This window comes from Macaca nemestrina, chromosome 20 (assembly GCF_043159975.1).
Source record: "Macaca nemestrina isolate mMacNem1 chromosome 20, mMacNem.hap1, whole genome shotgun sequence".
Classification (NCBI taxonomy): Eukaryota; Metazoa; Chordata; class Mammalia; order Primates; family Cercopithecidae; genus Macaca; species Macaca nemestrina.
Genome location: NC_092144.1, coordinates 54,527,803 through 54,552,124, shown reverse-complemented (window position 1 = coordinate 54,552,124; position 24,322 = coordinate 54,527,803). Strand labels below are relative to the sequence as shown.

The 24,322-nt window shown below is 38.4% G+C and overlaps 1 protein-coding gene across 4 annotated transcripts in view; it reads left to right on the top strand.

The window, feature by feature from the left end:
• Positions 1–1,388: 1,388 nt before the first annotated feature.
• Positions 1,389–24,322, top strand: part of LOC105463819 (zinc finger protein 112) — a 34,839-nt gene continuing 11,905 nt past the window's right edge. The window contains exons 1-4 of one of the 4 annotated variants that reach the window (XM_071087069.1): positions 1,389–1,449; positions 3,379–3,542; positions 19,745–19,793; positions 22,508–22,634. In XM_071087069.1, coding sequence (XP_070943170.1) covers positions 19,779–19,793; positions 22,508–22,634 — 142 coding nt within the window. In that variant the 5' untranslated portion in view covers positions 1,389–1,449; positions 3,379–3,542; positions 19,745–19,778. Of the gene's footprint in view, positions 1,450–3,378; positions 3,543–4,349; positions 4,432–19,744; positions 19,794–22,348; positions 22,635–24,322 lie in introns of those variants that run through there. The other 3 variants (XM_011711157.2, XM_011711158.3, XM_011711159.3) reach the window with 3 other exon arrangements.

Below are 24,322 nucleotides of genomic sequence, written 5' to 3'. Positions count from 1 at the left end.
CAGATTAGCTTCTTTCCATTAACAATATGCATTTAAGGTTATTCCATGTGTTTTCATAACTTCATATCTGATTTCTTGTTATGGCTGAATAATACTTGATTGTATTGATGTACCACAGTTTGTTGGTCATATATCATTTTTTTTTTTTTACAGATTTAAATGTCACTCACATTCAGAAAAGTGTCTAAAATCATAAATATACATGTGAAAGCATGAACATAAAATGAACAAAGCTGTATAATCACCCCCCACAACAAAAAATGAAGCATGGTAGAATTGCAAAAACCCCACTCTCAAAGCATCATGATGCTTTCTTCCCCATGAAAAGAAACCACTACCCTAAGTTTTAAGATTCCCTTGCTTTTCTTTATATTTTTACTATTTAAATGTCCAAAATCATCCTACAGATGAATTTTGCATGTCTAGTGAACTTTGTACCAATGGAATCACACTGCATCTACTGGGTTTGTCTAGTTATTTTGCTCAACATATTTATGGGAGTAATCATGGTGTTGCATGTACAGCTAAAGTTTGTTCAATGTCCTTGCTCTTACCTTGTGTAAATAACAAAAATATTTATCCATACTATCATCGATAGACATCTGGAGTATTCTCAGCAAGTCATTGTGATGAATGATGCTGTATGAACATTCTTATATGTGTATTTTGGTACACATTTCTTATGGGTTTATACACTGAGTAGATTTAAAGTGTCATAAGAAATGCTTTTCAAATAGGGCTCTACAATCCACCAGCCTTAGATTGTTGCATATAGTCGGAGGTATAGGTCAATTTCAGTTTTATTTCACAATACTCAATTTAACAGCAACATGTATTGAATATTTGCCCTGTTCCCATGGTGCTGCAGTGCCACATTTGTTGCAGTTCTGAAGTCAACATGAGAGTGCATGTAAAATTCAAAAGATCTACGCATAAATTATTAAAATTAATTAGATTAGTTGGCAAGATTGAAGGATAAAGAAGCAAATGTGGTATTTAGTAGAAATGGTTGGGGTGAACGTCATTATTTTCTTCCCCGTCGTAGAGGAAATGTTTTCAATATTTCACTGTTCCTTTTGATATTTGTTGCCATTTTTGTAGATCTTTATTATTGCTTAGTTGCCTAAATTTTCTCGTGATGAATGGGTGATGAATTTAATCAAACTCTTTTTTTCAGTTTTTGATACCTAGGTCATGATGTGTTACCCTGTTATATATTGTTGGAGACATTTTGTTCAGGATTTTTGCAAGTTAGTATTTATGATGAGATAGACCTGTCATTTTCTTTTTATCTCTTTCTTTTTTCTTTTTTTCTTGAGATGGAGTCTCGCTCTATCACCCAGGCTAGAGTGCTAGAGTGCAGTGGCACCATTTCAGCTTACTGCAATCTCCGCCTCCCGGGTTCAAGCGATTCTCCTGCCTCAGCCTCCGGAGTAGCTGGGACTACAGGTGCGTGCCACCACGCCCCCCAAATTTTTTTTTTTTTTTTTTTTTTTTGCGTTTTTAGTAGAGACGGGGTTTCACTGTATTAGGATGGTCTTGATCTGACCTCGTGATCTGCCTGCCTCTGTCTCCCAAAGTGCTGGGATTACAGGCATGAGTCACCGCGCCCAGCCAGACCTGTCATTTTTCTATTCTAATGAAGCCTCTCACAAATTGTGTCAGTGTTATTATAGTGGCCTCATAAAGTTAGTTGGAAAGTGTTTCCTATTTTGTTATTCTCAGGAATAATTTTAAGATGAACATGATTTCTTCTTTAAATATTTGGTAGAATTCACCGATGACACCAGATTTCAATGCCATACTCTTTTATCTGTGGCTTACTTAAAAGTGCTTTAATTAATTTCCAAACACAGTTTATAATTTAGGGTCCACTGAGGAGATAGAAACCTTACCAATTATTTGAAAAGAAAAATTCATGTATTACAGAGTTGGTAGCTAGATTTCTGAAAGAGCAGAAAAAGAACTCTAATATATGATACAAGTAGCAACTGCTGGAAGTAGCACCTGCAGCAAGCAGCAACCACCTGAGGTCTGCGGAAACAAAGTGAAGAGACAGGAATTACTAAAACTTAGAAGTCTAGAGGAAGGTCATGCTCTTCTGAAACTCAGGCCTCTGAGGAGAGGCCAGTGTTCGGCTGGTTCTGCTGTCTCTGAGCTCAGAAGCAGGGCCCTGCAGTTTCAGGACTTAGACAACTAAGGATCAGTCTTTGGGAAGTTGTTTAATAATGTTTACAAGGAGCCATGATGAAATTGGTTATTCAAGTGTTAGAAAAACTGCAAATTAGGCAGCTGCTACAAGAAAAAGTACTGTTGACTGGCAGGCACAGGATATAGTATATCTCCCTGCCCCCACCACCCCTATACTCTTCTGCTAATAGTTGCCGAACACAGAACTAGATGGGGGGTGTGGAGGTAGGGAAAGATTGGCTGCAGATTCCGCCATTCCAGCCCTGTAAAGCAGAGTGAAAAATGGTGGGTTTGGAGATGAGACAATATTTATTAAATGCACACATGAATCATTTAGTTGTGTTTTTATTGATTTCTAGCCAAATTTCATTGTATTCAAAAACACATTTAGTATTTCAGTATTTTGAAATCCCGTATCATTTTACTCATTTGTACAAATCTTATGCGTGCTTGAAAAGATGTGCATTTTAGTTTTTGCTGGAATCTTTTGTTCCCCCAGCTTCACATAGGTGTCAAAATTGCTGCAAAGCTTCTAGGCTTTTCAGATCCTAGACTAGACCATTCATTCCCAGGAGAAAAGTAGCCCCCAATGCATGACTGTCCCAACTGTTTCTGAATTTTGACCCACCATTTCTCCATTATCTTGTCTTTTGATGCCTTTTGACATTTAAAGAGTTTGCTAACTTTTCATCTGCCAGATGTTTGTTCCAAATCACTAGTTTTATTATTACTGGAAGTGGAAGTACACAAAGTATTATTCTGTCCCTTGTATTTTTAAATTTCCCTTTCATTTTATCAAAAAAAAAAAAAAAAAAACACCTCACCTATTATCAGATTGATCCTCTTTAATAGGTAAACCATATGTATTTTCAAAAACATTTCCTTGGAAAGGAGTTGTTAAGAATCAAATAGTCTCATCTCTTAATAGTGTCTTTTAAGCCACTGAGCATTTTCAAAGATTGGTCGTTACGTCTTTTTATTTTCACCTTCCTTTTCTTGATTGAGTCAACCCCTTTACGGTCCTCCCTAAATCATCCTGTCCTCCATGAGACAACTTACAGTGTTGGCTAGATCAACAGCAGGGTGAAAATAGGCGATAGATTTTTCTCAAAGAAGAAAAAAATTTCAAGATTTTACAAGGGACTTATCCCTTCTCATAATAATAACATTTTATCTGTATCACTACAGCCCTTCCATTTGCCTTATGATGACTCGCGTTTCATCATCAGTAGTTAAAGCAGAGGAAACGTGGGAACCATTTGCTGTTTCTGCTTACGGCCTCATCAACGGCTGCATCTGTTTTTTGTGGATTCTTGGCATCTACGTTCTTGTGGATCAACAAACACAGTATGGTAGGTAGCAACAGCACTATCAGTTTCAGACGCGTCCACACCAAAATGGAATAAAAAAGTAATCCAAAGAAAGGTTGAGATCCTGTATTCCTTAAATTCGGTGTCCAGTACAAGTCAGCCCAATTTCCTTTCAGTACCTGCATTTTTAGCGCACACATCGCTTCCATTCTGTAATTCTTTTTTTTTTCTTCCTGTATTGCAAGCTTCTCCGTTCTCTCCTTTATGGGATATTTTCTTGGTTGGTAGGTAGGTAGATAAAGTCCGATTTGGTTGAGTTTATTTGGGTTTGTGTCGCGTTTGAAGAAAAAATAAATTCAAACTCTAGGGGGAAGGCAGTAGAGCTGGACTAGCAGTAGAAAATTAGACGGCTAACCAAAAGAGAATAGTAACTATACAAATACTGACTATCCAAACGAGAAAGAGACGACTTAAGGGGAAGTGCTGCCCTGCAAGAAATTCCGGGAATTGTCCATAAGATCCACAGGGTCAGAGACACACGCGCCAGGAAAGGCGCCTTTCATGCACGATCCGCTGGGGAAAATAGAGAAACATATATTCGAGCTCTCTGTCTTTGGAAGCATTTCGGTTCCGGGAAGGGGGAGTTAAGGAATTCCTTTGGGACCCGCACATGCGAAATATGATCCAGGCTGTCAGCTTGGCAGCCTGCACTTGCGTCCCAGGCAGGCAGAGAGGTGGAGAGTTATTCTAGGAATTCTGGGAAGTGTAGTTTGGGAGCCCCGTGTAGTCGGGTAACTTCCGCTCTAGGAGGCTGAGGCCGGCTCCCTGATCCCGTCGGGAATTCTGGGAAGCGTAGTCCAGGAGGTCTCTGCAGGCAGAGCCACTTCCGCCCCAGGTACGCTAGGCCGCGGCCTTCGTTCCTCCCAGAAAGGTGAGCCCTCCCCGCCCTGCGTCCTGCTCCTTCTGTCCATACTGATGTTCCTTTTGCTGGGGGCCCGTAGCAACCGGGCAGTCGCTCTAGGGGAGGAGAATCCACTTGCGGCGAAGGGCGGGATTTGTGTTTTCTTTGAATGAGCCTTCTCCAGTGTGGGGCGGCTGGCGCATCCCCACTTAGCGCTGGGAGTCCAGGATCCTACATCGCAGGGACTGGGGATCTCCTGGGTTCTGTACTCCCCCAGCCCTTTCCCCTGGCCATCAGCCAGCTCTGCCACTTAATAGCAGTGTAATAACAGGCGCATATCTTAATCTCTCTGCCTATGTTTCTTTTTCTTAAAAATGGTACTAATATCTATCTAATGGAGTTCTTTTGAGAGTTAAATAAAAAGAGAACAGAGCCTGACAGATGGTAAAAGATGGGTCTCTTGTTATTAGCACTTTTTCATTTTCTGAGAAGCACTCAGTTCCCCGAAAGCGTCTGTGAACCCAGGATGGGGTCAGAGCTCCAGCTGCAGAGTATCCCTGGCCCTTTTCTGATCAGTGAGAGATTTTTCTTTAGGAGAGGTTCACTCCCGGCTGTCTGGGTAGTCCGCTGTAATTCATGCAGGAGTGCTGATTTCTCCCATCCTCCTTTCTTTCTTTAGCCTTGACTTCTTGAAAAAGGCTGCAGGGAGAAGGAGGGAATGATCCTTTGGCACTTGGCAGCGGAGTCTCACCTGAGTAGTACTTATCATCCTTTCTTTCCAGGGGAGACGATATTTCCTTCATTCCTTGGGAAATTCTGCTCGAAGATGCCCTGATATTTGTTCAATAAATGCAGAAACGGATGAGGGAGTACTTGGGTATGAGTAATAAAGACAGTATTTAAACATTTAGTGTTGATTATTCTAAGAGTTTGATATGAATTAACGTATTTAATCCTCACAAGAGCCCTTTGAGGCTGGGTTGGGTACTACCATTTTCATCTTAAAGATAAGCAGACACAGAGCATAGGCTGGTTTAGGTCACCCAGGTGGTAAGAGCCTGAGCTGGGATTTGAATTCAAATAGTTTCCATCCATTGCTTTAGTTCTTGATGTGTTTAGTATCAGCTTCAGAAGACATGTTTGGATTTTTCTTTTTTCTTTTTCTTTTTTCTTTTTTTTGAGACGGAGTCTCGCTCTGTTCCCCAGGTTGGAGTGCAGTGGCATGATCTCGGCTCACTGCAAGCTCCGCCTCCCGGGTTTATACCATTCTCCTGCCTCAGCCTCCGGAGTAGCTGGGACTACAGGCGCCCGCCACCACGCCCGGCTAAATTTTTGTATTTTTAGTAGAGACGGGGTTTCACCGTGGTCTCGATCTCCTGACCTTGTGATCCGCCCGCCTCGGCCTCCCAAAGTGCTGGGATTACAGGCGTGAGCCACCGCGCCCGGCCATGTTTGGATTTTTCTAGAGGACCCTGAAAGCAAGGTTAATGAGCTTTGAATTTTTGATGTTGTTTTAGTTATCTGTAATTTAATTTTACTTGAAATATTTATGGTTCACATTCTAATTATATAAATGATTGCATATTGTAAAAGATTAAGAAAGTATAGAAAGTGTAAAAGAAAAAATTATGCTAACCACAGGCTATAACAATAACAATATTAATATTTCAATATTTTCCTCTTCGGTAGACTTCTTTTTGAATTTTTACCCATGTTTAACCAAATAAGCTTCATAGCTTTAATTTTCCCTTAAGTTTTTACTACGGAAATTTATAAGCATAGCCAAATGTAATATGACTAAAATAATTCTGTGGAAGCATCACCCAGCTTCAACCCTTGTTAACATTTGCCAATCTTGTATCAACGCCCCGTCCCTATTTTTTTGTTTCAGTATTTTAAAGCAAATCTCTAACATCGACTTAGTATAATATTGTTTGATTGATTGTCATAATTGTCAAACATTGAGGATCATAAATTGCTTATATCCAAGACCGTGAAAGGGAAATGCCAGCAGCTACTCTAAGGTTTTCATTCGTTGCAGCTTACAGAATGGTCCTTACTTGGGAAAGCTAGGGGATGCAAGAGAGTTGTATCTTGGAGAAGGATGGTGATGAATTTTGTGTTCCAGTATAGAGTTTGCCTTGCCTAAGTCTTGTAGCTCTTTGTTTCTTATTTCTCTGTATCTATATCTATACACTGAAAGTTCTTCTATTTCTGGGACCATGTCATATTTTTCTTTGTGTGCCCAGTACACCGTACAAGGTTGTTAAAGGTTTATGGTTAGAGTAGCTACTCAACAGACAGCTGGCATCAAGGATTTGCAGTGTAGAATTGGACTTAGGTATCAAAATAGAATAGGAATAACCTCTGGAGATATTCCTTAATCTCACTGAATATTGGTAGGTTATAGAATCCACCAACTATTTCAGAGTATTGAAGAGTTGAAGAACAATGATTGGTTATGTTTTGATAATCTAAAAAAAATTTCCTAAGAAACCAGTTGTTAGAAATGATAACATTTATAGGCCATGCCTTATAACTGAGGTCGTGTTTCCAGGTTTTTAAAACAAGTTTTTAAAAAATGTTTCTACAGTAAAATTGGCTATTTTGTTATTTTTGGTGTACAATTCTATTACAACACAGGTATAGTTTGTATAACAACTACCATAGTCAGAAAAAGAACAGTTCCATCACCCCAAAAACTCCCCTCATGTCTTCCCTCATAATCACCCCTCACCATATCTGTAACCACTGGCAACTACCATCACCACTAAAACTCTATTTTTGTCTGAGAATGTCATGTAAATGAACTGATGCTGTATGTAAAATTTGAGACCTGATTCTTTTACTTAGCAAATTGCTCTTGACATTCATCCAAGTTGTTGTATCAATACTTCATTTCTGTTTACTTCTGTTTAACAGAAGTATCCACTTTATGCATATATCACAGTTTATCTATTCACTGGTTGATAGACTTTTTCCCCTACTTTTTGGCATTTATGAAGAGAGCTGATATAAACATTCATGTACAGTTTTTTGTGCTTATTTCTGTAGGGTATGAAGCCAGGAGTGGGGTTACTGAGTCATATGGGAAATGTATGTTTAAGAAACTGCCAAACTGTAGTATCTGTACCATTTTGCATTCCCACTAATGATGTAAAGTTCCAGTTTATTTACATCTTCATCAGCACTTAGTATTTTTCTTATTTTTTAAAAAATTTTAGCCATTCTAAGCATTGTGACTTTAATTTACTTTTCCCTAATGGCTAATGGTGTTCAGCAGATATTTCTTTTTGTTGTTGTTGTTTCTCTGCCATCCTTATATCTTCTTTGCTGTAGTGTCTGTATGCATGCTTTGCCCAGTTTTACATTGGGTTATATTTTTCCTATTGTTGATTTTTGAGAGCTATTTATATATTCTGGATGTAAGTCCTTTGTTGGATGTGTGATTTGCAAATATTTCTTCTCAGCCTGTAGCTTGTCTTTTCATTCTCTTAATAGTGTCTTTACAAAAGTTTCTAATTTTAATGACATCTGATTTATCAATGTTATCTTTTTTGGATTGTGCTTTTGATGTCATCTCTAAGAAGCCTGCCTAGCCGCAGGTCATGAAGATTTTCTCTTGTTCTAGAAGTTTTACGGTTTCACACTTAAATCTGTGATCCATTTTGAGTTAACTTTTTTATAATACGTGATGGTTAAGTTGGGGTATATTTCTTTACATATGAATGACCAACCACCCCAACACCACTTGTTCGGGTTTATTTCTGTACCGTGTTCTGCTAAATTGATCTATGTGTATATCTCTTCACCAGTACCAAGATATCATATTTACTGTAGCTTGATAGTAAATCTTAAGACTGGATAGTTTGATTCCTCCCAATTTATTCTTTTTTTCCAAAATTGTTTTTAGCGATTCTGGTTCCTTTGCCTTTCCATATGCATTTTAGAATTGGCTTATTTACATCTACCAAATATTTAGCTGGGATTTTCATTGACATTGTGTTAAATCAGTAGATCTGTGTTTATCACATTGAGTTTTCCAGTTCATGAATATAACATGTCCCTTCATTTAAGTGTTCTTTAATTTCTTGCATTAGTGTTTCATGATTTTCTGAATACAGATCTACACGTTTTGTTTAGACATATGTTACATTACATAATATATAATTTATTCTTCTAGAGCTATTTTAAATCATATTGTTTTAAAATTTTGGTTTCCGGCCGGGTGCAGTGGCTCACGCCTGTAATCCCAGCACTTTGGGAGGCTGAGGCAGGTGGATCACGAGGTCAGGAGATCGAGACCATCCTGGCTAACATGGTGAAACCCCATCTCCACTAAAAAATACAAAAAAATTAGCTGGTACTGGTGATGGTCGCCTGTAGTCCCAGCTACTCGGGAGGCTGAGGCGGGAGAATGGCGTGAACCCGGGAGGCGGAGCTTGCAGTGAGCCGAGATTGGGCCACTGCACTCCAGCCTGGGCAACAGAGCAAGACTCCGTTTCAAAAATAATAGTAGGCCGGGCGCGGTGGCTCAAGCCTGTAATCCCAGCACTTTGGGAGGCCGAGGCGGGTGGATCACGAGGTCAGAAGATCGAGACTATCCTGGCTAACATGTTGAAACCCCGTCTCTACTAAAAATACAAAAAACTAGCCGGGCGTGGTGGCGGGCGCCTGTAGTCTCAGCTACTTGGGAGGCTGAGGCGGGAGAATGGCGTGAACCCGGGAGGCGGAGCTTGCAGTGAGCCGAGATCACGCCACTGCACTCCAGTCTGGGAGACACAGCGAGACTCCGTCTCAAAAAAAAAAAAATAATAATAATAATAATAGTAATAATAAAAAAATAAAAATTTTGGTTTCCAGTTGTACATTGTTAGTGTATAGAAATACACCTGATTTTTATGCATTGACCTTGTATTCTCTGGCGTTGCTATACTCACTAGAAATTTTTGTTTTTTGGTAGATTCCTTGGGATTTTCCGTAGAGACACATGTTGTGTATTATTAATAGGGTCAGTTTGACTTCTTCCTTTCTAATCTGTATTCCTTTCTAATCTAATCTTTTCCTTGCCTCACTACACTGGCTGATTTTCAGTACAGTGTTGAATAGGTATGTCAAGAGTACACATCTCTGCCTTGTTTCTGATCATAGGGGAAAGCATTTTTATAAGTTCCATTATATTTTTAGTCTGCGAAAGTTCTGTCATGAGTGGATGTTGTATTTTGTCAAATGCTTTTTCTGCTTCACTTTTACTGGAGCTGGTGATTGTTGTGCACTTAAAAGTTTGACAACTACCTGTAGAACAGCCTTATTTAATTTTTTAACATTTGTTGTTTAACTTATCTACTTATGGAGAATTTATTCTTTTTGGTGTACATTTCTGAGTTTTGGCAATTGCATTGTCATGTAGACTTCACCACCACAATCAAGATTCACTAGAGTTCCATTGCCCAGAAACATGCCCTTGTGGTACCTTTTTGTAGTCAAACTCTTCCCCAACTCTTAACCCCTGGAAACCCCTGGTTTACTCCCCAACCCCATTGCCTTTTCTGTAACATCACATGAACGAATCAATGCAGTATGTAGAATTGTGAGTGATTTTTTCCACTTTTCTCTTTGATTTCTCTCATCAGTATTTTGTGTTTGTGTCTTTGAAGGAATTAAACCATTTCATCTATCACTTTGAATTCATTAATGTGAATTCATTTATGTTTCTAATGCCTGTTAAGTCTGTAGTGATATCTCTTCTTTCATTCTCGATTTTGGTAATTTGTGTCTTTTTTGTTCTTCATCTGGAGTTTAATTTTTACTAGTCTTTGCAAAGAACCCCCTGTGGGTTGAATTAATTTTGTCCAGGAGCCAGCAAACCTGTTTTTTTAGGCCCAGACTGTACATATTTCCGTTTTTCCAGTTAACTAGAAATATCAGTACCATTATTTAGGTATTTATATAATGAAAGGAAACTTTAATTGACAAAATTTAAGATATAATGATTGAGTACAACTTAATTGAAGTTCAAGGTTGCTATTCCCTGTCATCAAAATTGACTGTAAATGTTCATCTGTTAATGCTGATTTGTAATGAGATTTTATGTATTTTATCTTTGAAAAGAACTTTTTTAAACAAATAGGTCCTACCAAGTACTGATACTAATCCACAAGCAAATGATTTCAATTGTGAATATTAATGAGTTGAAAGATGTGGTAAACTGAATAATAACTCCCTAAATATATTCATATCCTAATTTCCAGAGCTTGTGAATGTTACTTCACATGGTATGAGAGATTTACTGGTGTGATTAAACTTATGGATTTTAAGATGCGTAGGTTATCCTGGATTATCTGGTTGGGCCCAGTGTAATTACAAGGATTCTTATAAGAGAAAAGCAGAAGGATCACAGTTAGAAGAAAGTGACATGATTAACAGAAGCAGAAATTGGAGTGCTGCAGCCATAAGCCAAGGAATTCCAGCAGCCTCAGGTGCTGGAGAGGATGTGGAGAAATAGGAACACTTTTACACTGTTGGTGGGATTGTAAACTAGTTCAACCATTATGGAAAACAGTATGGCGATTCCTCAAGGATCTAGAACTAGATGTACCATATGACCCAGCCATCCCATTACTGGGTATATACCCAAAGGATTATAAATCATGCTGCTCTAAAGACACATGCACACGTATGTTTATTGCAGCACTCTTCACAATAGCAAAGACTTGGAATCAACCCAAATGTCCATCAGTGACAGACTGGATTAAGAAAATGTGGCACATATACACCATGGAATAGTATGCAGCCATAAAAAAGGATGAGTTTGTGTCCTTTGTAGGGACATGGATGCAGCTGGAAACCATCATTCTTAGCAAACTATCACAAGAACAGAAAACCAAACACCGCATGTTCTCACTCATAGGTGGGAACTGAACAATGAGATCACTTGGACTCGGGAAGGGGGACATCACACACCGGGGCCTATCATGGGGAAGAGGGAGGGGGGAGGGATTGCATTGGGAGTTATACCTGATGTAAATGACGAGTTGATGGGTGCTGACGAGTTGATGGGTGCAGCACAGCAACATGGCACAAGTATACATATGTAACAAACCTGCACATTATGCACATGTACCCTAGAACTTAAAGTATTATAATAATTAAAAAAAAAAGAAAAGAAAAGAAAAGAAAAGGCAAGGAAATGGATTCTAGTGAGAAGCAACCAGTCCTGCTGACACCTTGACTTTAACCCAAGGAAACTGATTTTAGACTTCTGATCTCCATAACTAATAAAGAATAAATTGCATTATTTTAAGTCACCAAGTTTGTGGTAATTTATTATAGCAGCAATAGAAACTAATACAGAAGACATTTAAAGAATTCTTGTAGACTCTTGATATTTACCTTTTAGTATGTCACTACATTTCAGAATAATCACTTCCAGTGGAAGGTTGGGAGAATTATGCAGTGTGCAATGAAATGGACTTTGAAATGTGGAAAGGTCCTTTGCACTTGCATCAAGGTCTGAAAACACTGTTACAATTCTGAAGTTTGGGCTCAGATAATATATATGCTACAAATTTATGTGAGAATTGAGATAACAACTTTTGACAGCACTGGAAATTTGTAAAGTAGCTTAGCATTACCTGTGATTCAGACATTAATTTGTCTTTGAAATAATTCTCCTACACTATACGCTTCACAAATAAGTACTGTTTTGCCTTCTAATTTTAGGTTGAATTCATTAAGAAACATTATCAAGTCTGCAGCTAAAGCTAATTTCCAATGTCATTCACGCTTGAGGGAAGTTCTTACTCAGAAATATTTCAGTCTCAGCCTTGAGATTTTAAAAAAATCACAATAAAACTTTATTGCTGCTCAGACATTGAACTCTCATGTGGTAGGGCAAGTCAGGATTTTTCTACTTCTCATGAAATTCATGAAACTGATGATGGTTAAATCTTTGAGTTTGAATGAAGTTCACTGTTGCCATTACTGGTTCAATAGCACATGATAGATTAAAATATTCTCTGCAGAGTACCTGCTGATGAATAATACAATGAGTAACCATAGGCTTTAAATACACGTTTTTGTAAATCCAACCTCTGCCTTTTTCTGCTCCAACATATCTTTTACCACTATCAATTTTAACACATCATTTAAAACTGCCTCAGGTTTACTGAATTAATATTTGCACCTTCTTCGGTAATATTTTCACCTGTGGTTGTTCCATATAGACTGTTCCTAGAGGCTAATTATTCAACCCCTCAAACTTGGCATTGATTCCTTAAATACACAACATCTGAGCAACATTAGTAACATCTGTGAAATCAAGAGCCAAATAAAATTTATCAGAATCATTTCCCTTGTATTTTAATGGTCCGTAATGTTGTTCCCATTGTCCTCAACTCTTAGAGCAGTTGGTCTTGCCCAGAGTCTAATAATCGTAAACAAATTTATTTTATCTGGACACATTTTTTTCCTTCTACAATCAAACATGATTTAATTAACTCATCACTGGTAAATTACTTTCCTTGCTTGGGGCAGAAATAGAAGCTGAATATCGATTAAACTTACCAAACTTGAAGATCTTAAAACAAAAGACTGTAGTATCTAAAGATTTTTAAAGTACCCAAGTGGAATAATTAGCAAATCATTACTGAAAGATAACTCACTGACATTTTCTGACATTTAATTATGTTTAAGATCTGAAATAATGGGATGCGCTAAATTGACAATGAAAAAATAGATTTCAAAAGGTTGCATGCTTCAGTGTAATTTATTTTAGTGTCTGAAAAATTGGTTTTATCCAAAAATAGTTTGTCTTTTAAAATGGCCAGTGCTAGCAATTAAAATGCAAATAAAAGCCACTGGTTTACTTACATGTGAAACATATTGAGCAGATCTGCATTAGAAATGGAAAGACTTTCAAATCTGCCTTAAATGTGTTGCACTCTTGATACCATTTTCTGTACTCGCTCATTAGAAAATATCTTACATAGTTTGGGATTGTGGTTAATTAAAACGGGAAAAAAGAAAAGAAACTGAATATCTGAATATCGAAATGTGCTGTAGTTGCTACCCCATTTTCATTTTTTTGGTGTGTGAAAAAATTCTGCTCTGATGAGACATTTTATTTAAAATTTTCTACTTTTTCTGACCATTTATTGTGAATTGAGACTATTGTGATGAGTGCTTAGTGTGACAGTGTTGACATATGTCTGATTATTTTAGCATAGATATGTTGTCACTGCATAGGAAGCACAATAAGCATGATAAGCTTTGTCATCTAATTCATTAGCAAAATATTTCACCTCCATTGTGCCTTCAAAGTGTAACAAAATCTGTTTTTCTGGTTTTTTTTTTTTTTTTTCCTTGTTTGGCTTGATAAGTGTGTACTAGTAATACAGAAATTAAAGTGTAGTGGTACAGCAATACATATGGTACTTGAAATGCTGTTCAATTAATGGCATTTAACCCAATTGAGTTAACCTAATGCTGAGTCACTGTGGTTTAAATTATGCTTAGCAACAATATGAAGAAATGAGAGTGCTACCTATGGTCTCTGTTATAACTACATAGCCCTGCTGCTGTAATGCAAAAGCAGTCATAGGCTGTACATAAACAAAGGAGCATGGCTGTGTTACAGTAAAACTTTATGGACACTGAAATTTGAGTTTCATGTAATTGTCACATCACAAAATAATCTTTTTAGGATTTTTTTCAACCGTTAAAAAGTAAAATTCTTAGCTTACATCCTGTACAAAAACAAGCAGTGGGCTGGATTTGGCCCAGCCGTATTTTGCTAGGCTTGATTTGTCTAGTGTTTTTGTGTTTTCAATGTCATTGATTTCTGTCTTAGGTTTATTATATTCTTTTTTCTGTTTGCCTTTAAGACCTCTTTTCTAATATATGCATCATTGCTACACATTTCTTTATAATACCTGCTTTAGCTGTATCTCTTACATTTTGATATGTTGCATTTCAGTCTTGATTCCATTTAAAATATGCTCTAATTTATTTTCTAAAAAGTATTTCCACTTCACTGCATCTAATATCTTTTGTAACTAATTTCATTGGTTGCTTAGAAGTATGCTGCTTAATTTCCAAACATTTGGAGATTGTCCAGATATCCTTTTCTTGTTCATTTCTACTTTAAATCTATTATAGTTAGAGAAAACACTTTGTCTGATTTGAATTCTTAGGAAATTAAGATTTGTTTTATGAAAAAGATAACATCTGAGGTAAAAAAAAAATTATTCAATGGGCTCAGTAGCAGACTGGAGATGACAGAAGAAAGAATCAGTGAACTTGAAGACAGATTAGTATAAAAATGCTATTTAAGCAACAGAGAGAAAAAAACATTGAAAAAAAAAAAACGAGCAGAGCCTTTGGAACCTGTGGGACGATATCAGAAGTCGAATACTCCTGTCTTTGGAGTCTCAGGAGGAGAGGAGAGAAATGTTTATTGGGAAGTACTAGCTGAAAATTGCCCAGATTTGGTGAGAGACATAAATTTACAGATTCCAGAAACTCATTGAATACCAAATACGATAAACTCAGAGAAAATCACTTCTGGATACATCATAATCAAACTTCTGAAAATTAAAAATAAACAAAAATTCTTGAATACAGCTAGAGAAAATGACACATTATATATCTGGTAGAACAATGATTCAGATATATGTAGATTTCTCATGGGAAGCCATGGAGGCCAGAAAACTTTGGAACATCATCTTTAAGATTCTTAAAGGAGTTGTCGGTACAAAATTCTATATCCAAGGAAAATGTCCTTCAGGAATGAAGGGAAAAAATGCCACACCTGTGCTAAAAGGAGCACTAAAGGAAGTTCTTTAGGCTGAATAGAAATGATACTAAATGGAAACTAGGAACTTCAGAAATGATGAAAGAGCACCAGAAATAGTAAGTTTTTTGGCAAATATAAAATACTGTTTTTCTACTCTTTAAAATATGCAGGACTGTTTAAATAGAAATTATAACTTTCTTGACTAGAGGTTTATGTTATATAGAGTAGTATATACAAATGAAACAAAGTGGGGAGGTAAAGGGAACTATTTGTTGGTAAGGCATCTGCATTTTACAAAAAGTAGTAAAACAGTAATGCTAAATACACTGTGAAAGATTAGATATGTATATTACAACCCTGGAGCAACCACTGGAAAAAAAAAAAAGGACATGTAGCCAAAAGCTAATAGATAAAATGAATGGAATAGAAAACAAAACAAAACAAAAAAAATCAAATACCCAAAAGAAGGCAGAAAAAGGAGTAATAGAGGGACAAAATCAGGGAAGACAAACAGGAAAAAAGATAATGGTATACAGAAATCCAGCTATATCAGTAATTATAGGAAATGCTAATGGCCTGAATACATCAATTAAAAGAGATTGTAAGATTGGATAAAAAGCAAGAACCAAGTATATGCGGTCTGAAAGAACTCCATTTAAATACAAGGGCATAAATAGTTTGAAAGTTAAAAAGAGAAAAGGAGCTATACTATGGAGTGGCTATATTAATATCAAAGACTTCAGACCACGGCCAGGGATGCCGAGGGACACTATGCCAAGGGTCAGTTCCCCAAGTAGACATAACAATCCTAAATGTGTACCCCCAAAACAACAGTTACATGAAGAAAAACTGACAGAATTAAAAGAAAAAATAGAGAAACCCACAGTTCTATGTAGAAATCTCAACACTCTTTTATCAATAATCAGAACAAGAAGACTGAAAACCAGGAAGGATTCAAAAGACCTGAATAATGCTATTAACATCTTGACCTCATTGACATTTGTAGAGCACTCTATCACCAACAGAATGCACACTGTTTTCATGTGCTTCAGGTTTGATTGTTTTGCTGACCTGTCTTTGAGCTCGCCGATGCTTCTGCTGCTTATTTCTGATCTGTCTTTCCCACTTGGCTACAGATTTCTGTGTGGTGGGAACTGTGTCAAATTCTCCATTTGCTTATAACCAAACATAGGGATTGGCAGAGAGGAATTATTTGGTACCTGTCTGTGGTTGTGCAGCTTTCCAGCAGGCAGCAGGAAGTAGGGACCTTCAACTCAGTGAGAGTGTATTCAAATTTTTTGAAAATAGATGTAGGAGAAATAAAAGATGTGAATATTCCCTGTCCCTTATCTCTGATCAGTTTTGGTGGGATTCTGAAGCCACCCACCAAATGATTTATTTCATAGTGATAACAATGAGGATGGTAGTAACAATGGCTAACGTTGATCAGATTTTATTACCACTCACACTGACTTTCTAATATTATGATGTATGATGAATAGTATGATGTATTATGATGTATTGAACTCATTTATTTCACATAACAACCCAACTTTTATCTCCATTTTACAGATGAAGAACAGAGGCATTGAGAGGTTGATTAATGTATGTCAGTTTATGCTGCCAGTAAGTGGTAGAGTCAGGATTAAAGCTTGGCAGCTTGATTCTGTAGCCTGGGCTCTTGGCCAAAGCATTCTGCTTTCATTAGGCTGGCGAAATGGGCTTTAGGAGCTAATAAGCCTGCAGCAAAACCTTCTTAAAGGTATCATAGAGCAGAGCACATACGAGCTCAGTGTTAAAAGCTAAGAGGATCTGTGATGCAGGTGGGCAAATTGCCTGTGGCTTGTTTTTGTGTGTCTCCCCTTCAGCTAAGAATGGTTTTTACATTTGAAGGGTTGTGAAAAGAAAGAACAATATTGTGCAGAGACAGTATGTGACCCACAAAGCCTGAAATACTCACTATCTGTCCATTTTACGAAAGCTTTCCAACCCCTGCTCTAAGTGAAAAGAGGAGTACAGGAGGGATGGCACATGCGAGGGCCTGGAGACGTTTTTATGAGATCAAGTGATTTACACGGCTGGAGATCAAAGGGGAGAGAAGATTTGCAGAGAACATGAGCAGACAGACATGAAAGATTCCTGTATGGCTTGCTAAGAATCTAGACTTTATCCCAAAGGCAGCTATGCACATGTTTTAACCAAGAAAGGAACATAATCAGGCTTTAATTCTATCAAACATGAAGAAGCAACAATAGTCTGTAGGATGGCCACTGTGTGACTTCATATTTAACAAGAATTCCCTTTTCTTTTGAATTCTCAAAGTCCCTTGGCTGATTAGTGACCCCGTGCTTGATAAAGGTGATAAGAGAGGTCTAAACTGGAAGGCTATCTTCACATGGAGTGCGTGCCTGCAGACATCTACAGCGCATGTTACTGCTCCTTCCTCTTAGCGACAGCTCCAAGAGTATCTTTTAAAAGAGAGAAATGGGGATCTGGGAATCAAGAGGCCTGGCTCCCAGGCCCTTCTCTGTTCCTGGCTTGAATGTTCTCTGACAATTTTCTTGAGAGGCCAAATGGCCTAGTGGTTAATTGCATGGGCTTATCCTGCAAACTGCCTCTATTTATGTCCTGGTCTGTGGTTTACAATCCTCTCTGCACACTGTAGTCATCTGGGGAATTTCATAAAAACTCTTCTTCCACAGATCCTCATTTATGGATCCTGGACTTGGGTCTGGGCGTTGGTATTCTTTTTTAAACCTCCCCATTGATACCGGTTAGCTGGCAGCTTAAGAGCCACTGTCCTAGTAATTGAGAACACAGACCCTGGGCTAATAGTCCTGGCTGTTCTGCTAGCTAAAATGACAAAGCCGCTTAAAATATTGATTCCTCAGTATTCTCAACTGTAAAAGGAGTTACAAATTGTCCCAACTTCTTGGGTGGTTGTGGGATTAACTGAGGGAGTTCCTCTAAAGCATATGCGTTGGTCTTCTCACCATATTTTCTGCCTCCTCTCTTGCCCTAGATACCCACTAACTCTCATTCTGTTTCAATAGTCTGATGACTCCTTTCTCTTTGAGCGGCAAATATAGGTCGGTCAGCTTCCAACACTAAGATAGCCCTCATTTTCTCCATCCTCATCCATCCTCCCTCATCATGTATGGGTTTGAGGGCCCTTCCATGCTCTCTCAAAGGACTCCATGCACCCTCTACCCTGGCATCTATCTGGGCACTATATTCCTTTTAGAAGGTGATCCATAAATACTGGATAAGTGAAAGAAACCTCAGCTCTTTTACTGCTGATTACGCAGCCAAGTTCATACTTGTCCTTGGTAGTTGTGCTGACATCCTGTGGATTCTACAGCAGAGGCCAGGTGGAGGAGGAGGGAGCAGGTGCCTACTGGAGTAGTGGACCTCTCTTTGAGGTGGTGCTAGAAGGCTCTGCCTTACTCACAGTTCATGTTCAGTTCCTTTTTTATTTTTTTCAGTTCTTTCTCTTGCACAGATAGCCTTAAAGTTGCCCGAGAACAGTAAGTAAAGTAACAAACCTTGAGGAAGAACCATGAAATTAAACTCCTGATGTCCAGTCCTCCCCAGGGTCAAGCACTGAGCTGCTTTTCACAGAGGAGCACACACAGCCCCGCAAACAACCCTGCAGGCTACGTGTTCTCATCACCAATGAGATTTTGTCATAGCTAGACAGAGGATCACATTGTTGTTTAAGAAATGTAGTCGTCTCACAGGTTTCATTAGTCTTTTGTTGTACCCTGTGGGAAGAGGGATGTACCACTGAACTTCCCCTGAGCTCAGGAGGAATATTTACTAGCCGCTGTATTTTTCATTTTCGATGTATATAGTATATACCGTGGCAACAAATAAAAGTAAGAAGCCAGAGCTACAGACATTCCAGAAGTTAGGGGTGACTTTCCCGGGACAGAGCAGTAATCTCTGCTGTCCAGATGTCTTACAAAATACATTTGCCAGGGCAATTTTGTCATACAGAATACTATCTGCATCTCTATAGTTGCAAGGAAATAGAGATCTCTGGTGTAGTTATAATAGGTTTCCTCTGTGCATACAGATAATCCTAATAACAATCATGTATTGTTGGCACTGTATGGTCTGGATTTTGCAGATGACAGAACTGAAACATTAGAAAGGTTCATGAATTTAACCATGGTTACTCAGAAAGTGTAGAGTAGCACCGGGTTTTCAACATAGACATTTTGTCCCCAGAGTCCACTTTTAACCGGTACGTGACATGCCACTGCCTCTCCTTTCCCACCTCTCCCAGGATCAGAATGAGCATGCTGGGAGCTGTAAGGCATGTGAGGCTATTGGGTACAGCTGTGCACGTTGCCCCATGCATGAGGGCACCCTGCCAGGAGGTCCAAGTGGTAGCTGGAATCCAGCCCATGCTACCTGCTCCTTAACGCAGGTGTGTGGCCACCACATCTGCTGGGGGAGGGGACACCTTTTTCTAATTTGCACAAAGATACATTTCCCTTTTAATCGTGGCTTCTTTCGTATTACCCTGTTCTCCCTTCTCAGGTCTCTGCCTTTCTCTAGAACAAGAAAGAGAAAAATGACCAAATTCCAGGTGAGCTGGTTTTCATTTCTGCCATTTTACATGTGACCTCATTTTGCAGTGAGTGGACACATCTTTTTCCCCCTTCTTTGCCAAGGGTAAAGAATGACAGCAGGCATGTAGTATCATTTATGTATCAGGCTCTTGCTTTTGCTTTTGTCCTTTTCTAAAATTTCCTTTTAGTTGTAAATGGGTTTTATTATTTATTTCATAAATAATAGTACAAAAAAAGAATAGAAATTTTAAAATCCTACACCTTATTACCCTGCTTACAAATCTGTTTTTGTCCGTGGTCATTTTTTAAAATATAACTAGTCTTGCAGTAATATATAACAATTTTGAATTAGGCTTTTTATCTGCATAAAATAATAGCAGTTAATTTTTATCATCTAATATTATTGAAGTAAACTGTTGTTATCCCTCTCCCCCCCTTTTCTTTTTCTTTTTCTTTCTTTTTTTTTTTTTTTTTTCTTCAGTTGAGATGGAGTCTCGCTCTGTGGTCCAGGCTGGAATGCAGTAGCGTGATCTTGGCTCACTGCAACCTCCATCTCCTGGATTCAAGCAGTTCCCTGCCTCAGCCTCCCAAGTAGCTGGGATTACAGGCGCCCGCCACTACACCCAGCTAATTTTTTGTATTTTTAGTAGAGACGGGGTTTCACTGTCTTGGTCAGGCTGGTCTTGAACTCCTGACCTTGTGATCCATACACCTTGGCCTCCCAAAGTGCTGGGATTACAGACTTAAGCCACCGTGCCCGGCTCTTTTCTTTAAATTATTTCCAACTCACAAGCTTTTAAGTTCCTGAGGATTCTTGCAGTTTTACATTGCAGTTATCAGTTTTCCTACAAATAATCTTGACTCAAAAAGCAATCTGAGAGAATTTTGATATTATTTGTCCATAATGTTCTAGGGACTCAAAACTAAAAATATTTTCTCCAAAGTGATGTCTCAGGTGGAATACACAAAATATGGTTTTGTCTAACAAGATTATATTGAAGCTAAAGTTGGGGGAAAAAATAGATGTTTTTGTACAAGAAGAGCTGGATTCTTCTTAGTACCTGTAGCTATGTGTTTATATATGTTTGTATGTCTGTGTGTGTTTCATTATTAATTTTATTAGAGTAATACAGGCACTTAAAGTTTTTAGTCATACCATAGGATGTATAGGCACTTTGCATCTGTCACACTATTCATGGCCCCAGATGACTGTTAGAGGGGGACCGTAGAGTCATTTGCACTGTTACCTTGAAGATAAGAGGTTCATGTTCATACAGGAAGATAAGCATCTGGCCAACTCTAAAGCCTTTGCCTTCTGGGTCAAGAGTTTCAGGCGTATCACTGGGGTGGAAAGACTGACAAAAAAGCAAAGCAAATCAAACCAAAGCAGAGTTCTGCATTTAGAGCTGAAGTTGTTATGCTCAGAACTGCAGCCAGAAGAAATATGGGAATGAACAGTTGTTCATTTAAAAATTTAAAATTATCCTACAGCAAAAAGTTGCAAGACAGCAAAGTAGAATGAAGAATATTTACAATGTCCATGGAAGAAAAGACCTCATTGTCCCCCAAATGAATTATTATTACAAAACAAGAAATAGAGATGAACAGCAAATGTGTGCAAAGAGAATGAACTTTATTACTAATAAGTTTGTGAGAATTTTTTTAATAACTGGTTTTTACTTCCCAAATTTACTCGTGAGATTATGAAAGGTTTTTTTTTAAAGCTTTTGTATCCAGCGTTGACTAGGATTTATACTTTCTTGGAAGAAGGCTAAGATGGAAGGCAAAAATCTGTCTTGGGAAAACACCTGCCATTATGATTTCAGAACTTTAAAGGTCATTATTCTTCAGCATTGCCATTTTTACTTTTTGCTATTTATTTTGAGGAGATAATCAACAGAATTCCAGAGGCTAACATCAATGCAAAAGGTTGTTTTTGCAACATTGTTCGTATAGGTAACCTCAAACTAAGTATGCATTAGTTGGATCAAATCATTATATTCTAGACCATTAGTTTTCTGAATTACTTTGCAGCCCAGAAATGGGATAGAAGATATGATGAAAATATTAATAATGTAGCTAACATTTGTTGGGTACTTACTGTGTGCCAGGCACTGCTTTTCAATGCTTTACATGTGGTCATTCATTTTATTACTAGGACTTTATGGGATAAGTTTCACCATACAAATGAGAAGGAAGGAAACTTGTCCAAGATCATAGAGCTAGCATTGGGCAGAGCGCCCAGATCCAGACACAGGCAGTCAGGCTCCAGAGCTGTGCCTATCACTGCAACAGTCTCCAGATGAGCACAGAGGATGAGCTATATATTTGAGCAGTAAGGATGACTGATACCCTGTAAATCTGGCAAATTAAATAAGTGATGTGTGTGTGTAAATGAGGAGAAACAGGTAGCATCAGTCACTGTTAGAACTAAAGCTTTTGTGGAGCAAATGACATTATTAATACAATTTAAAATATTGGTAACCTAGGGTGCAACAGAGTTCCAGAGGCTTACTTATAAGTGCTAACCAAAGGAAGTAATTTTAAAGTGTAAGGATTTCTTTTCTTGCAGCCCTTTTGGTGAATGGTGTTAGCATTAAAGAAGGCAAACAGAAGAGAACTGCAAATTTGATTCAAGTTGCCCAGACTCCAGAACAGCTTCCCATCCTTTACACCTTCTCAGCACTGCCCTTCTTCTGTAAACTTAGTGTGCGTGTGTTTGGTATGGTAGGAGATGGTGACATTCAAGGATGTTGCTGTGGTCTTCACCGAGGAGGAGCTGGGGCTGCTGGACTCTGTCCAGAGGAAACTGTACCGAGATGTGATGCTGGAGAACTTCAGGAACCTGCTCTTAGTAGGTGAGGATGGGTGCTCTTGGTAACTCAACGGCAGTCTCCTGGGGTGTCTTTGTGTGCTCAATTGTTAGAAACTCTGAAGCCCCTGAAATTATTCTCTGAGATTGGGTGCCTGAGAGTCCTAATAATCCCTGTGCAGCACAGACAAGATGTTTCTGACGGCTCTCTCCAGTCTATCCTTGGAATAGTAAATATGGTCCTGCTTCATTGATTTGCCATCTAACAGTTTAGTAAGTTGTTTCAGATAAGTAAGTTTTTTTTTCAGGGCACCAGTAACTGTTGATGAACTTGACTTTTTAGAGGGTTTTTTTAAAAAAAATAATGTATTTGTAAATAACTTTAAACTCACTGAAAACTTACAAAAGGACAAGAATACCCATATAGATTCACCGAGATTCTACCTAGATTCACCTCTAATAACATTTTACCCTATTTGCTCTATCATTTATGTTCATGTTCTTTCTCTCTCCATACATACTTATGTATGTATATGAAAAAATATATATAGTCGTTATCTTTTTCTGAACCACTTGAGGGTAGTGAATATACCATGACTGTTTTTCTCTAAATACTTCAGTGTATATGCAGAGTTCAGGAGTCCCCAAGTTCCCTCTTACCTCTGATACCAGTTGCAAGATTAGGAGTCCCCAAGACCCAAGAGTATTGAGCCCCACACTCAGGCTCAATAATTCGCTAGAAGGACTCACAGAACTCACTGAAAGCAGTTGTCCTCATGGTTAATGATTCATTACAGGGAAAGGAATCAGATTAAAGTCAGCTTAGGGAAGAGGCCCAGGGAGCAGAGTCCATGAGTGTTCCAGGTGTCGGCTTCCACTTGTCATCTTCAGTGGAGTTGTGGACAGCACTGACTCTTCCCAGCAGTGATGTGTGACGATACACAAGGAGCATTGGCAGCCAGAGAGGCTCATTCGAGCCTTAGTGTCCAGAGTTTTTGTTGGAGCTTAGTTCCCTAGATATGATTGGCCACCTGGGTGGCTGCTCTTAGATTCCAGTTTCTCCAGAGATTAAGCTAATACCACGTGGCTCAAAGCCCCCACTGTATATCAGTTGTTTAATTATCTGGTGTGTAGCCCAAGGCTTCTGGGTAAACAAAAGACACTCTAATTGGGCAGAATATTCCAGGGACTTAGAGATTACCTTCCAGAAGCCAAAGGCTAAATCCAAATCTCTCTTTGGACAAGATTAATTCTTTCCTTTACTGCACAGTCTGTTTTAGAAAAAGAGGAATATTCTCTTACCTATTCTCAGGATAGATATAATGCTTTTATCTTATTTATCATTTACGCTGTAATGTTATCCATAAAGCCAATTATATATATATATTATATATATATATATATATCAATTTTTTTTTTCTATTGAGACAAGAGTCTCACTCTGTTGCCCAGGGTGGAGTGCAGTAGTGCAATCTCAGCTCACTGAAACCTCTGCCTCCCAGGTTCAAGTGATTTTTGTGTCTCAGCCGCCTATAGCTGAGATTACAGGCATCTACTACCACGCCCAGCTAATTTTTATATTTTTAGTAGAGATGAAGTTTCACCATGTTGGCCACGCTGGTCTCAAACTCCTGGCCTCAGGTGATCTGCCCGCCTCGGCCTCCCAAAGTGCTGGGATTACAGGCATGAGCCACCGCGCCCGGCCTAATTTTATTCTTTAAAGCTTGTTTTTCT